At 48.5% G+C, this 12,944-nt stretch overlaps 1 protein-coding gene across 11 annotated transcripts in view; it reads right to left on the reverse strand.

The window, feature by feature from the left end:
- Positions 1-12,944, reverse strand: part of MICU1 (mitochondrial calcium uptake 1) — a 97,540-nt gene that overhangs the window by 1,829 nt on the left and 82,767 nt on the right. For all 11 annotated transcript variants that reach the window (XM_040564622.1, XM_040564619.1, XM_040564621.1 and 8 more), the window contains 2 exons: positions 11,701-11,838; positions 5,860-5,968 (listed from right to left, as the gene is read on the reverse strand). In XM_040564622.1, coding sequence (XP_040420556.1) covers positions 5,860-5,968; positions 11,701-11,838 — 247 coding nt within the window. The remainder of the gene's footprint in view (positions 1-5,859; positions 5,969-11,700; positions 11,839-12,944) is intronic.

Below are 12,944 nucleotides of genomic sequence, written 5' to 3' on the forward strand. Positions count from 1 at the left end.
GCTGCAAGATCCAGAGCTGTGAAATTGTTTCACATCCCGTCTCCCCCAGCCTCTCGGCTGAGCTCCTCAGCAGAGCAACAGGCAGGAGCTGTAGGCATGGCTCTAGAAAAGAGCAATCTGTGGAGCTATCAGGCTGGCAGGGTTACACAGCAGATTTTGCTGCATAAAGGGAAAAAAACCAAACCCTCAGGGGGCTGGGTGAAAAAAAGCTAGGGAGAAACCCGTTTTGCTTTGTAATAGCATCACACAGACCCAAATAGAAGTGTCTCAACATTGCACGGGTATTCACAGCTTATCTACACTTGTTTCTCAGCTGAGTTTTTCCCCAGCAAGACCTTCCACCTGCCAGCTCGAGGTTGCAGAGGTGCTTTGGCACACCTAGACCTTGGGAAGGATAGAGGTTAAGTGCTGTAGGCCATCTCCTAGCCCAGGCCAATCACTTCAGCCAGCAGCAGCAGTCTGTATTTCCTCAGATGGCAACGCTGAATTTCACAGAAATCTTCCTTAGAGGTGCTGGACCAAGCCCTGACGCCGCTTTCCTCCAATGCACGTCCTTCTGACTACAGGGCGTCGCAGACCAGGTAAATAAAATCAAAGTGAACTACGAGTGCCATTTCTTTACCGTTTTGGAAAACGAAACAGGTGCTGTCTGGGGAAACACCTCACAAAACCTTTTCCCAGTTTGGATTTTGTGCTGGCTGCATCGATCTGTATGCAGGGAAGCCTCCAGGATTTGATGCCATTAAATACTAGTTTTATACCTTGAAAGATATCTTTCTTTTAAAATTTCAGGTGTTACAGTCTTACACTAGTTCCTTTAAGGAGCCATCCGAGTATTTTATGCAAGTTTAGCAGACAGCAGCTCTGGTTTTCCCTCCAGTGCCCAGAAGCACACCGTGAGCAATGCCTCACGGAGAGCTCACGAGCAAGGCTTGTCTACGTGCTGCACAAACAGGCCAGAGCCAGGCAGATGGCAAACTGCAGGTTTCTCTCTGAGATTAATCATTTGGCCAAAATAACAGGCTGATGGTTTATCTCAATTTACCTGAATGCTGCATTTCCTCCTGTTGCTGAAGTGCCCCTACAGCAAGGCATTCAAAGCAACCTCTCCCACAGCCTCGCCAGCTCGTTTCAGCGATGGTCCTGACTTGTGAGGCTAAAGCAAAGGCTGGGCTGTAGCTCTACCAAGACCAGCTTGCACCCTGTGCAAAAAAGTGCAATTCCCACCCTCGCCTCAACGGGGGAATAAGCGATGAATTCGTCTCCCAGCCTGCTGCCAGCTGGAAGCCCGGGCAAGTTTTCTAAATGATGCTAAGACAATGACAACTGTTGTGGTGCCAATAAAAATCAAAGACGGACTAATGAATAATCTGGGTGTTGTTTTACGGGTCGTTAAAATACACTTTTACCATCCTCTTTAGAAGACACTAGCTTAATTCATCACAGAAGATGAGTTGCCCAGCTCTAGCTGCTCGGTGCCATCCATTTTTTCCTGTTTCATTTTAAACAGCACTTCTAAAATCCTAATAATCAGTTTGCTACATTAGGTTAGCAGCAATTTATTTGACACAAACTACCCTTTTTTATTTCCTCCTCCTAATAAGATGAGCAATTGGTTGCTTTTCACTAAGCAACCCTACAAGAACTTGACTTTAGGAAGGGATGCAGCCCATTTATTGCCTATTCAATTTGTAGGTGAGATGCTGTCCTGGTTTCAGTTAGGACAGAGTTAATTTTCCTCCTAGTAGCTGGCAGGGTGCTACGTTTTGGATTAGAATGAGAAGAGCGCTGATAACATGCTGATGTTTTAATTGTTGTAGAGCAGTGCTTACACCAAGCCAAGGACTTTTCAGCCTCTCTCTGTCCTGCTAGCGAGCAGGCTAGGGATGCAGCAGGAGCTGGGAGGGGACAGACCCAGGACAGCTGACCCAAACTGGCCAAAGGGGTATTCCATACCATCTGACGTCATGCTGAACAATATATAGGGGTGGCTAGCCTGGGTGGAGGGGTGGCCGGCTGCTCGGGGATAGGCTGGGCATTGGTCAACGGGTGGTGAGCAATTGCATTGTGCATCACTTATTTCGTACACATTATTACTATTAATACTATTATTATTATTATTGTTATTCTTTTCCCTGTCTTAATAAACTGTCTTTATCTCAACTCACAGACTTCACTTTCCCGTTTCTCTCCCCCATCCCGGAGAGGGAGGGGGGAGGGTGAGCGAACGGCTGTGTGGTGTTTGGCTGCCAGCCGGGCTAAACCACAACAGATGCCCAGGCTAGGTGAGAGTGCGTATGGGGAGCACAGACAATTTAAGCATGGGAGCACAGATTCCTGCTGCAAAACCCAGGTGTATCGCTGCAGGTTAATTTGCAGCTTCATTAGGACCCCAGTAAAACGCCTTTCGTGTGGCTGATGCTGCTGGAGCACCCACACTGAGGCTTTTTCCCAGCTGGGCTTTCTCCCCCCTGCTTTACACGGTGTCAGCATCAACCAGACCTTGCCCTGAGACTTTCCAGAGCTGGTGGGCTCCTGAAAGAAGAGAGCAGCCCGAAACCTCCCCAGGCTTTCCTCCTCCAGCCACAGGACTCTTAGAGCAGTGGCTGAGGCTACAGCACAAGTTCATTAATCGCACGTAATTAAACAGCAATCACACTGATTTACCACCTGCGTGTAGACCTAAATACTCCAGGAATACATACTCCGTGACCGGGCAGTTGCTAATTTACTGTAGGTGCTGAGAAAATTAGATTTGCTAGGCTATTATCTCCTCATGGCACACTGCAGAAGCAGCAGCACATCCATATTTCATGTGCAGCATTTCTTGCTTGTTTTTACTTCTAAATGAAAGGAAAAACCCATCGGGTTCTTTTAACTTTAAGCCTTAAGATGTGATGATCTAAAGGAAAGAGCACAGATGATTCCCTGAAAAGTCAAAGCTAAGGAGGGCTGTGGACACACGCAGGAAGAGATGTGACACATCTGGCTCCCTTTGCAATTCCACTGCCCCAAAACCTATCCATGCCTTAATATCCCCACAACAGCAACAGCTGGGCAAATAACTTGCTTCTGACACATTTCATTTTGCAGCTGCCTACATACATCAGCTTTGACTTCTTAGTAGACAAGAACTTCCACTAAACTTAAAAAAACCCACTGTTTAATTAAATACCGTTGTTTTCTGTGTTCTCAGAGTATTTTATAAGCAGCACTTAGAAAAGAGGTTTAGACAAGAGAGACACGTGTTTGTGACAGATCCAAGCAGCAGAGGTGGACTTTTTTTCAATGTACTGTACATTTAAAATAAGTTTGTTTTAATCAGCACGTCAAATCTGGTAACAGCTGTAATGGCTTAGCCCTCAAAGGAAATACGTGATGAGATGAAGAAGGATAGGGATTGGTCTGGTCAATAAACCACACCACGACCAAACACCCCCGGAAACACCCAGCTCTGAGGTTATTCAGCCAGCTCCTCGGCCACGCTCGCTCTCTGGACGATGGGTTATCTGAACAGAGCTGCTCTGGAGACTTTAACACTCAGACAAGGAACTTAACGGGATCCCAAGGTCAGAGCCAGTGAGAAAATTCGGGTGCCACTACTCGCGTTTTAGAGCAGAAATGCAGCATTTGGCTCTTATTTCTAAACAAAGCCTCTTGCTTTTGAGCAAAGCCAAGACAAGGCTTAAGCAGTACCCACTGGTCATGGAGACCCCTATGGAAGAGGGTTTGCAAGAAAAGTTCTTACAGCTTGTCATTTCCAACAACTTTTTCAAGTGCACTGTAAAAAAAGAAAAGATGCTGCTCCCAAGACTGGGATGAAGAAGAACCCCTGAATGCCTGGGCTCTGGCACCAGAGCCAGTGGTGTACCCACCAGGTTGCTCTGCCTCTCCACACATCTGACTCGAATGGTTCTGCTGAAGAGCAGTATTGTGCATAGGGACATGGTTTAGAGGGTGACATTGGTAGCAGGGTGATGGTTGGACCAGATGATCTTGAAGGTCTTTTCCAGCCTTCATGATTCTGTGTTACACTGGTGAGAGGCTAGAGCCTGAGCTGGAAAACATCATGTGGAACATGTGGAACAAGGTAGATGAGGCTGCAATTTGCTAGGTCCTGCATTTTGGCCACCTAACCTTACCCATAAAAGTGGCCTAGAAGAAAGCTGGAGAGGGACTCTCAGGGAGTGTAGCCATGGAACCAGGAATAATGGCTGTGAACAAATGGAGGGGAGATTTAGATGAGATGTGATGTGGGGAAGAAATTCTTCACTCGGAGCACAAGGCACACATGGGAATTAGGGCTGAAGATGCACCTTGCTTCTGGTCTTTTCCATAAAGAATAGAATGAAATTGCCTAAAAAGCAGTGTTAAAAATAAACCCAGGGCACAGGATGGGAGGTGCAGGGCAGTCCCTGTGGCCGAGGGGCAGCCTTTCTCTCTGGCAAGCCAAATGGCCCGGGGGAGCCAGCCCCAGATAAGGGGCCCTCAGCCCCCCAACCCTCCTCCTTGTCCACGTGAGGGCATCTTCCAGGCCGCTCCCAACACAGCCGCCTTTGGCCACGCGTGGGCCACTCCATCGCAGAGGCTTGCTGAGGTCACAGTGGCCACCAGTGCCCCGCCTTTGCTGCGGCCCTATAAAACAGGCCCCCTGCAGCTGGCCCAGCACTCGCTGAGCATCTAGGCCCTCTGACTGCCAGCTTGTGCGGCAGGAGGAAGACTAGAAGAGCAAGGCGAGCAGCAGGCCTCCTTGGTGTGCGAGGACGGCGATGCAGTCCGGTGAAGCACCAAGAAGGAATGCACCTGAGCAGAAGGAGATGTGTCGTGGGCGGAGGGATAGCGCCGGCGGCGCAAGAGACACCAGTGCCCAAGGGACCTCTGGCGCCCAGCCCACAGACACATACAGGCGGTACCACTGGCACCGCAACGATGCGGGGAACAGGCCGGCCCCTCACACACCCAGCGACAGGGGGCCTGGGCCTTACCATAGGAGCAACGGTGACGTGGGGCGAAGGCGGGAGCATCAGGCAGACAGCCGCGGGGAGCAGAGGCGTGCCCATAGTCCGGAGCACAGTGCGGGACCCAGTAATGGCCGTAAACCAGAGGGCAGCGTCGGATCCATGCATGAAAATCAAGCCGACAGTGGCGTGGGACAGAGGCGTGGGACTGGACGACCCCCTGGTTCGGCACCCTGGCCTGAGAACATTCCAGATGGAAGGCATCCCGTTTGGGCAGTCCCGGGCTTGTTGCTCAGGCTCCATCACAAGCATTAGCTCGGAGCCACCAAACACCACGGACGTCCCGCAGGCTTGCCTGCGAGATGTCCCGGCAATAAACAGCTCTTGCCGATTCTCAGGGGTTGTGTGAGTGCTTCTGTTTTTGGGGGGAATGGGCTAAAGTTGCGCCAGGGGAGGTTTAGGTTGGATATTAGGAAGAACTTCTTTACTGGAAGGGTTGTTAGGCATTGGAATGGGCTGCCCAGGGAAGTGGTTGAGTCACCATCCCTGGAGGTCTTGAAAAGACGTTTAGATGTAGAGCTTAGTGATCTGGTTTAGTGGAGGACTTGTTAGTGTTAGGTCAGAGGTTGGGCTAGGTGATCTTGGAGGTCTCTTCCAACCTAGGTGATTCTGTGATCTGTTCAGGCTACGCGTTTTGGCATTTTTCACTCTATACGTAAAACGAGGGAAGTATAAAACCTGAAATCCCTCTTTATCCATGCACTGCAGAAGTTAAACCTCTCATCACAGAGGAACTGCGGTCTCAGGACATTTTTAATCCATCAGACTGGGATTGTTCAACCCCTCCCTAAACCCAAATACAAGCTGTGAACCGTGCTGCCTGCCTCTTGACTTTTAATACCTTTATCAAGCGAGGCTCCAGCCATGTGGTAAAAGCTCAACGCCGTGTCCACATCGTTTATGTTCTTCAGAAACGTGAAGAAGCTCTCCACCTCCTCAAACGTCAGCCCCTAGGATGGAGAAAAGAGGGACTTGGTGATGGGAAAAGGAGACTGTGACACTGCTCAGGTAACAAATGACAAAGGGACTCAACCACATGAGCTTGCAGCTGGGGTCCAGACACTGCTACAATCAGGTTCGTGTAGGCAGACGTGCCCGAGTGAGCTTTGCTGCTGGTGGCAGGATACCACAGGGCTGGATCTGTTTGCTCTATTTTACTTGTACAGTGCTTGGGCTGTGAAATGCAGCAGCCGACTGCATTGACCCCTTCAGCGGAACCGCCAGGAGCTGCACCACCCGAACTGCTCCCTCATGGCAGGAATAACCCCCCAGCCTTCCTCTCCGGAGTGATACATCAGCTTGTCAAGCGGAATTCAGGCTCAGCCTCCTCCTGTACCATCTAGTGGGAGATTGATGTACTGAGATACTGAAAATCCTGACTGCATAACACAGTGGGGTTCCGTGGTCCGGATGGAAGAGCGCACGCTTCAGCTGGGGCTGCCAAATACTAATTTATATCATCTGTTGTAACCCTGCTCGAGCCGTTCCCAATGACTTCCAATCAGGTGAGAAGTGACCTATCTTTTTTTTTGAAATATACATCACATTTTTTACAATCTTCTCCTACAGACACGGTGCCTCTGGAATTGTAAGCAGAAGAACTACAGACAATTTGCAACCTACCTAGGAGTATTTCAGCTCATCCCTGTCCTCAGCAAAACCAAGGACGTGGCAGCGCATGGCTGACACGTCGCAGAGCACACCAACAAGTGCAACAGCAGGCTTTGTGAGCTGGATTCATGGGTCCAGACCAAAGAGGATGCACAGTGCACACATGGACAACGTGTAGGAAAAAATCCCCACTCACTGTACAGGGAACTGTCTTCAAATGTAAACCTGCTTTCCAAGCGGTGTGCTAACAGCTGTATGGCAGAATTAAGTAATATTTTTCTTCTGCTAGGACAATATATCACATACTTTTGCAGAAGATAGTGCAAAGATTCCTGTTTTGAACAACATATCTACAGGAGAAAAGATCTTTGCAATTCAGATACCCATCCCAACATCTCCCTGCTGAGTGTGGGACTGAGCAGAGCACTACAAATTTGGAACCCCTGAGGGAACCAGGATCCCTGTGGCCACTTTCAGGCCAGCAGAAGAAATTACACCCTGACTTACCTGATCAGTTGAGATCTGCTGTTTGCAGCAGTGGCCACAAGGCACCCCAACCACCACTATAAGCAAAGAGCCCAAGCTCAGCATTTTCCTGGATTTTCCAGCAGGAATGGCAAATATCGAGGCCAAGCAGCATTGCTGCTTATGCAGAGTGGCCCCTGGTTTAGTACCGTGGTTCCTGTTGTTTCAGCCAGCAACACGAAAAGTTTACATCCTTACATATGTGAATTTGTGGTCCTTGTCACCAGTTAAAAAGCAAAAGCCACAACACACGGAGGCATCTGCTATTCTAGGCTTTTATGTGGACACACATCCTGAATCTCCACAGCAAAAATCTAGCTGGTATTACAAAATTCAATGTATTATCGATGAATTTGATCCCTGAGGCTGGCATCAGCATCTACTCCTTCCCAGTTACAAAAAATCGGAGAAGGGGACGGGTGCAGAACCGTGCTGACAAGTTGCCAGCTGCGATGATCACCATCAGTCAGCAGCCGGGGAGGGGAATTCATCTGTTCCCTGTCGATGCATCTGTCGGCACTGCTTGGGCTCTTCATAAGTCACTCATGTCTCCACTGAAAGCCCAATAAACATTAACCTGCCAAAGGGCTCCCTCCCTGGTTCCTCAGGGCCGTTTCCATCCCACCTCTGCTTTAAAAACCAACACAAAAACCCTCTCCCCCAAGAAGAAAGCCCTCCAAACCTGAGGGGATAGCCTCTCTCTTGCTCTGCTGATATCGGCGGAAGAAAACGCTCCTTTTTCCCTTTTTCTCCACTTCAAAGCTGCACTGATCAAGCTGTTAATTCACAAGCCTGAATCCATGCTTTCTATTACTGGCACGACGAAAAGGAAAAAGTGATGCATAAGCAGGCACACTCTAGAAACACGTATATGTATATCTGCTTGCAATATGCATCCTCAGGCAGCTCAAACACTTCCTTTCCACCTGGGGAGAACTGCAGGTACCCAGAGCAAGTTGGCATTTTTCCTCAAGACCGATACAAGTGAAAGTAGATTATCAGCTGTACAAGAAAGCCATTCCCCAAGGCAGGAACACGGAATAACAATGCTGGAAAAGGGCTCGAGGTTAGCTTAAAGGCATGGCTGTAATGCCTTGCGGGCTGGCGAGGCTGCTGTGCCCAGGCTGGATGATGGTACCAACAGCACTGCGGGGCAGGTGTCCTCAGGAAGCACTCACAAGGTAAACTGTATTTGCAAGGTAACGCTGGATTGGGAAGCTTGCCAGGTGGGTTTGGTGCAATTCACTATCCAAATCATTGTCCTCCCACTTGCTTTGAAAGAAATAACCAAGCCAAAGCCCCTGCTGCTGTTGACATAGAGCAGGGTTGCAGCAGGTTAGTAAACTGTGTGGATAACGATACAATGCTGCTCTACAAGTGTGAAACAAAAGGATTTGGTAGAACAATTCTTCCTGCAAAACACTCACATCAAACTGCTCTGACCACCACGGCGTTCAGTGACAGGATGAATGGTGAGGTGGCCAAGCAGCCTTAGCATCTCTCTGAGGTCTGGGACCCATGGGAGAGCAGAGGAGAGCAGCAGCTCCATCCCTTTTCCACGGGAGAGGAGCAGACTCTGCAATGGCTCTGCACAGGGCGAAGTCCCGCATGCAGAGGAAGAAGCACTGCCAGCATCGAGCTCCTGCTGCTTGAAGTGAAGAATGCTCTCCAGATTAATCCTGCATCCATTTACAAAGACAACTCCGCGAGCACATCCCTGGATAAATTAGCTAGGAAGCTCAAAAGACAATTAACGTGGCTCTGGCTACGGCAGTCCTATTTCTGAAAAGAAAATTGAAGCTACATAAAAACACCGACAGCAGCATCAGGGTGATGCCGTAAAAGCACAGAAGCATATTTAGACACAAAGTGCTGCACACAAATCTGCAAGGGACGGGTCTGTTAAAATACCCCGGGAGGGGAAATGCTTTCATGGAAAGGTTCTCTTGGATAAAAGATGATGCAAAGTTAGGCAGCAGGCTGGGGGTTTCTGCGAGCTAAAACCTGCTGAAACCGATGAGTTCAGTGCCTGATTTCTGTCCTGCATCACCACTGGCTTTGAGCTGCCCTGGTTGGCATGTTCACCTGCCTCCTGCGCAAAAAAGCCAGCACTTCTTGCATGCTTTGCATCTCCCTAAACCACTGCACACCTTGTTAATAGAGGGGCCGTCTCATTTTGGGTGCTCCATTTCCCCTGGTCTAAGGAACTGTGTGTTGTCTAATAATCCCATTTCTCGAAAGCATCAACTCTTATTTTCCATTTCACAATTTCTCTCCTTAAAAGTTACAGAATAGAGAATAGAGAAACAAGATGCCTTGCTCTGAAGCTGGCTGTTACCTACAAATAGAAACACGACCTGGCTGCCTGGGGAATGAGCAATGAGGTGGAAACAAAAGCTCTTCCTCTGCCACAGATGTCAGGTGTCTGACTGACACATGGAAGGAAGGGAACATCTGCTGGAAGAATCCTTCCAAAAATAACGTCCTCTGACTAATTTCTCATACACCCGGCTACTGCTCGATACGTATGTGAAGCCACAGCAAAGACTTGACAGTCTGTGAATGTAACAGTAGAGCTGATGTCTTCTGTCACACAGACATCACAGCTGCCAAGCTGCAAAGCATTTTTCCCTGAGAAATCAACTAATTCCTGCTAAAACTCAAGGGGAACAGAGGTATAGGAGAAAAAATCTGCAGTGTCTTGCTCAAAAACTGAGCAAACTGACTCAAAACTGCAGCCTTGGAAACTCCGATGGTCAAAGAGCTCGGGAAGGGAGATTTCCTTGTATCGACAGGCAATTTCTTCCATTTTTCCACTGGACGCTTTTTGGCCTCACCTGCAGTATTTGCGGTGAAACAATGCATCATGAAGGCACCTGAGCTCAGGCCTCCCCAGGGTGTTAGGACAAATGAGACACTTCCAAAATACCGATACTGCTGACGAGGTTCTGCTTGAAATCAGCACTCTGGGAATGTCCAAAAGTGCTGAGCTTCTGTGCTGTGCAGGGAGAGATCAAAACTCGTTTGATGCTGTACGTTCAGCCCCGAAGGAACAGGGACCACTGCAGCTCTCAGCAGCACCATCTGGGTCCGAGCGCTTCCTGAGCTTTTCTGGAGCTCACAGATGCCAAAAACTCAACATTTCTGACCAGTGTAATGTAAAAGGCTTTGATAAATATTAATTTCTGAGATGAGAAAGCTCGCTCGTGGCAGAGGATCTTGATTTATGGCTTCCACGTTCACTCAAAACTCCTACAGCTGGGTACAGGGAAAAGCCTCCACACACACACAAGCCCTCAGATAAACCAGAGGAGGTTTTCACCTGGCCAGGTACTGGAGCACCGTCATCAGGAAAAGTCCCTGCAACCAAAGGGTGACAAGGAGCTGCCCTCAGGCGCTGTCAGAGACCTTTTAGTGTATGTGCCCTGCTGCTTCAGCGTGCCCAAGTTCTCCTCCGTAGCCCCAAGGAGAACAGGAGAAAAAGGTCACTGGTGCAGCTTTGTGTGAACTGAGGATTCCTGAACATCACAGGAGTTTAGGACAATTTTATTTATAGACCCCAAAAGGGATAAAAAAAAAAAAGGACTAGACCCCAACACTTCTGTCCCGCAACGTGCTTTGCATTGAGAACTGTCAAAAAATAAACACCAGTTCTAATGTCATCAGGAAGTGGCTCTAAAACAGTCGGACCAACCCAAAACATAGCAAAGACCTTCCCTCCATTCTCATTTTGGTTAATTGTATGTTTACAACCTAATCAATAAAAGAACAATCCATCTTTACCAAAGCAAAATACTGAAGTAACTTGGCACCCCGTGCTTGCCTTACCTGATAAAAGCACATCCTCTTAGTACAGAGATTTTATCCCAAGGTCTCTCACTAAATTAACCGGTACAGAATCTGCAGCCTTATTCCTCTCTAAATCATGACTAATTCAAATCATTTTTCACCTAAGTTCATAAACTAAATAATAAACTGCCCAGTCACAGCATCTAATTAAACCAAGGTCGAGCCAGTAACTAGGTACACGTCTTCAGAGTTTATTCTGGCTCCAGACCAGACTGCCATTTAGCAGACATAAGCTTTGAAAACTACAGCATCCATTTCAATAGGGACAAGCCCAAACCCTCATCAGGACACCAAGCACCGCACTCCCACCTCCTGCATCAGATTTATCACCTGCAAAGTCAGCATGTCTCCCCACACTGCTTCAAAAGGCGCGGGTGCTTCTCTCTACAAGACGGATTGCTTGCTGCAGAGGGAGAGATCTTTGCACATCAACCTGCTGCTTTAGAAAAGTAATTTCCTGCACTCAGCCCTGTTCATGGCAAACCCAAAATCTTTGGGGTTTCTGTCCCTCTCTGCCACGAAGCATCATTCAACCCCACACAGTTTGACACCATTGGTGTCATTTCTCCTACAAGCTTACCCACTGAGCCTGACCACCAGCTCATCTCTCAGCATGGTGCGGGGTGGCTGTCCCCTCTCCCCCCCCCCCCCCCCCCAAAAAAAAAGGCTTCTCAGATTTGCTGCTAACACCACTGACCTCTCCGTCTTGGAAGTGCTTCTTGAGCTGCTTCAGCATGACGGTGAGCTTCTTTGACTGCACCCCACTGTACGCCAGCAGCATGCTGCCGAACTGCCGCTCTGTGATCCGCCCGTCCACCGGGTCGTGCCTCTCAAACTGGAAGGGGGAAAAGAAAAGAAAACAGTGGTGTTAAAAAGGTTTGGTAATAAAAAATGAGCATCACAGAAAATGCTGCTTATGGAAGAAATCCTAATACATCTGAATATTTGCTTCCACCGGGACTGTTTCCATCACTAAGTCAACATTTTCTTTCCATGGGCAACTTCTTGAGAAGTTTTTGCATCTTCTCCTAGTTTTGTCTTACTGGGGACAGTATTTGTAGAGCGGGACTTGAAAAATCAGGATGAATATTTGAACCTGAAACTTAGCTAGTGTCTGCAGGTCTCCAAAAGGAGGGGAAACCAAGAAGAAAATACTAAGGTGCTCTTCACGTGAGCTTCCAGCTTGGACATCGGAATAAACACCCAAACAACTGGGCTGTTGCAGCAACTTTTTCCTGCTTGCTCAAAGAGCTGTGCGGGACTAAGCTAAGCGTGCAGGTAGAAGTGTGATGATTGCTTACAGAGGGGGCTGGTAGCAAATAAACCAGGAAAAAAAAAAAAAACACTGTAAAAATTAAGCCATGTTGCAGCTTTTCTCTGCTTCAAGTCCCGTACAGGTGTTCTCCTGGCCTTTGCTGCAGGGCAGGAGGGAAAAGCAACTCTCCCATCCTGGGTAGGGGCTGCATTTGAGCACCAGGTCTCTGCTCGAGGAAGAATGCAGATTTCATCTTTTCCCTCCTCTGTGGCTCTACAGACACGAAACACCAGACTTCAGCAGACTCCACTTTCACAGAACTCAGCATTCAGAATCCCTTACGTGATTTCCTTAGGATATAATCAGGAACTGTGCAGCTGATGACAAGCCTGAGGATGACACTTAACAACACAATTAGTTTTTCAGCTCCTCCAGAACAACCCATTTAGCTCGAGAGCACTGCTGATTTGACACGACGTTGCTGGATACGTTGGCCATTTCTACCTCGATCGCACTTAATTACACCACTGACACAAAAGGCAGCATGGCACCCAGCTGAGATCAAGGTGGGGAGCACGGGGATGAGAGGCAGCAGCTCTGCCCGCGGTGCTTTCATCCCCTGTGTAGGCAGAGCTGCAGAGGCTGCTGACTACACACGGGTCTCACATGCATGGGTTTGTGCATCC

This window comes from Cygnus olor, chromosome 7 (genome assembly GCF_009769625.2).
Source record: "Cygnus olor isolate bCygOlo1 chromosome 7, bCygOlo1.pri.v2, whole genome shotgun sequence".
NCBI lineage: Eukaryota > Metazoa > Chordata > Aves > Anseriformes > Anatidae > Cygnus > Cygnus olor.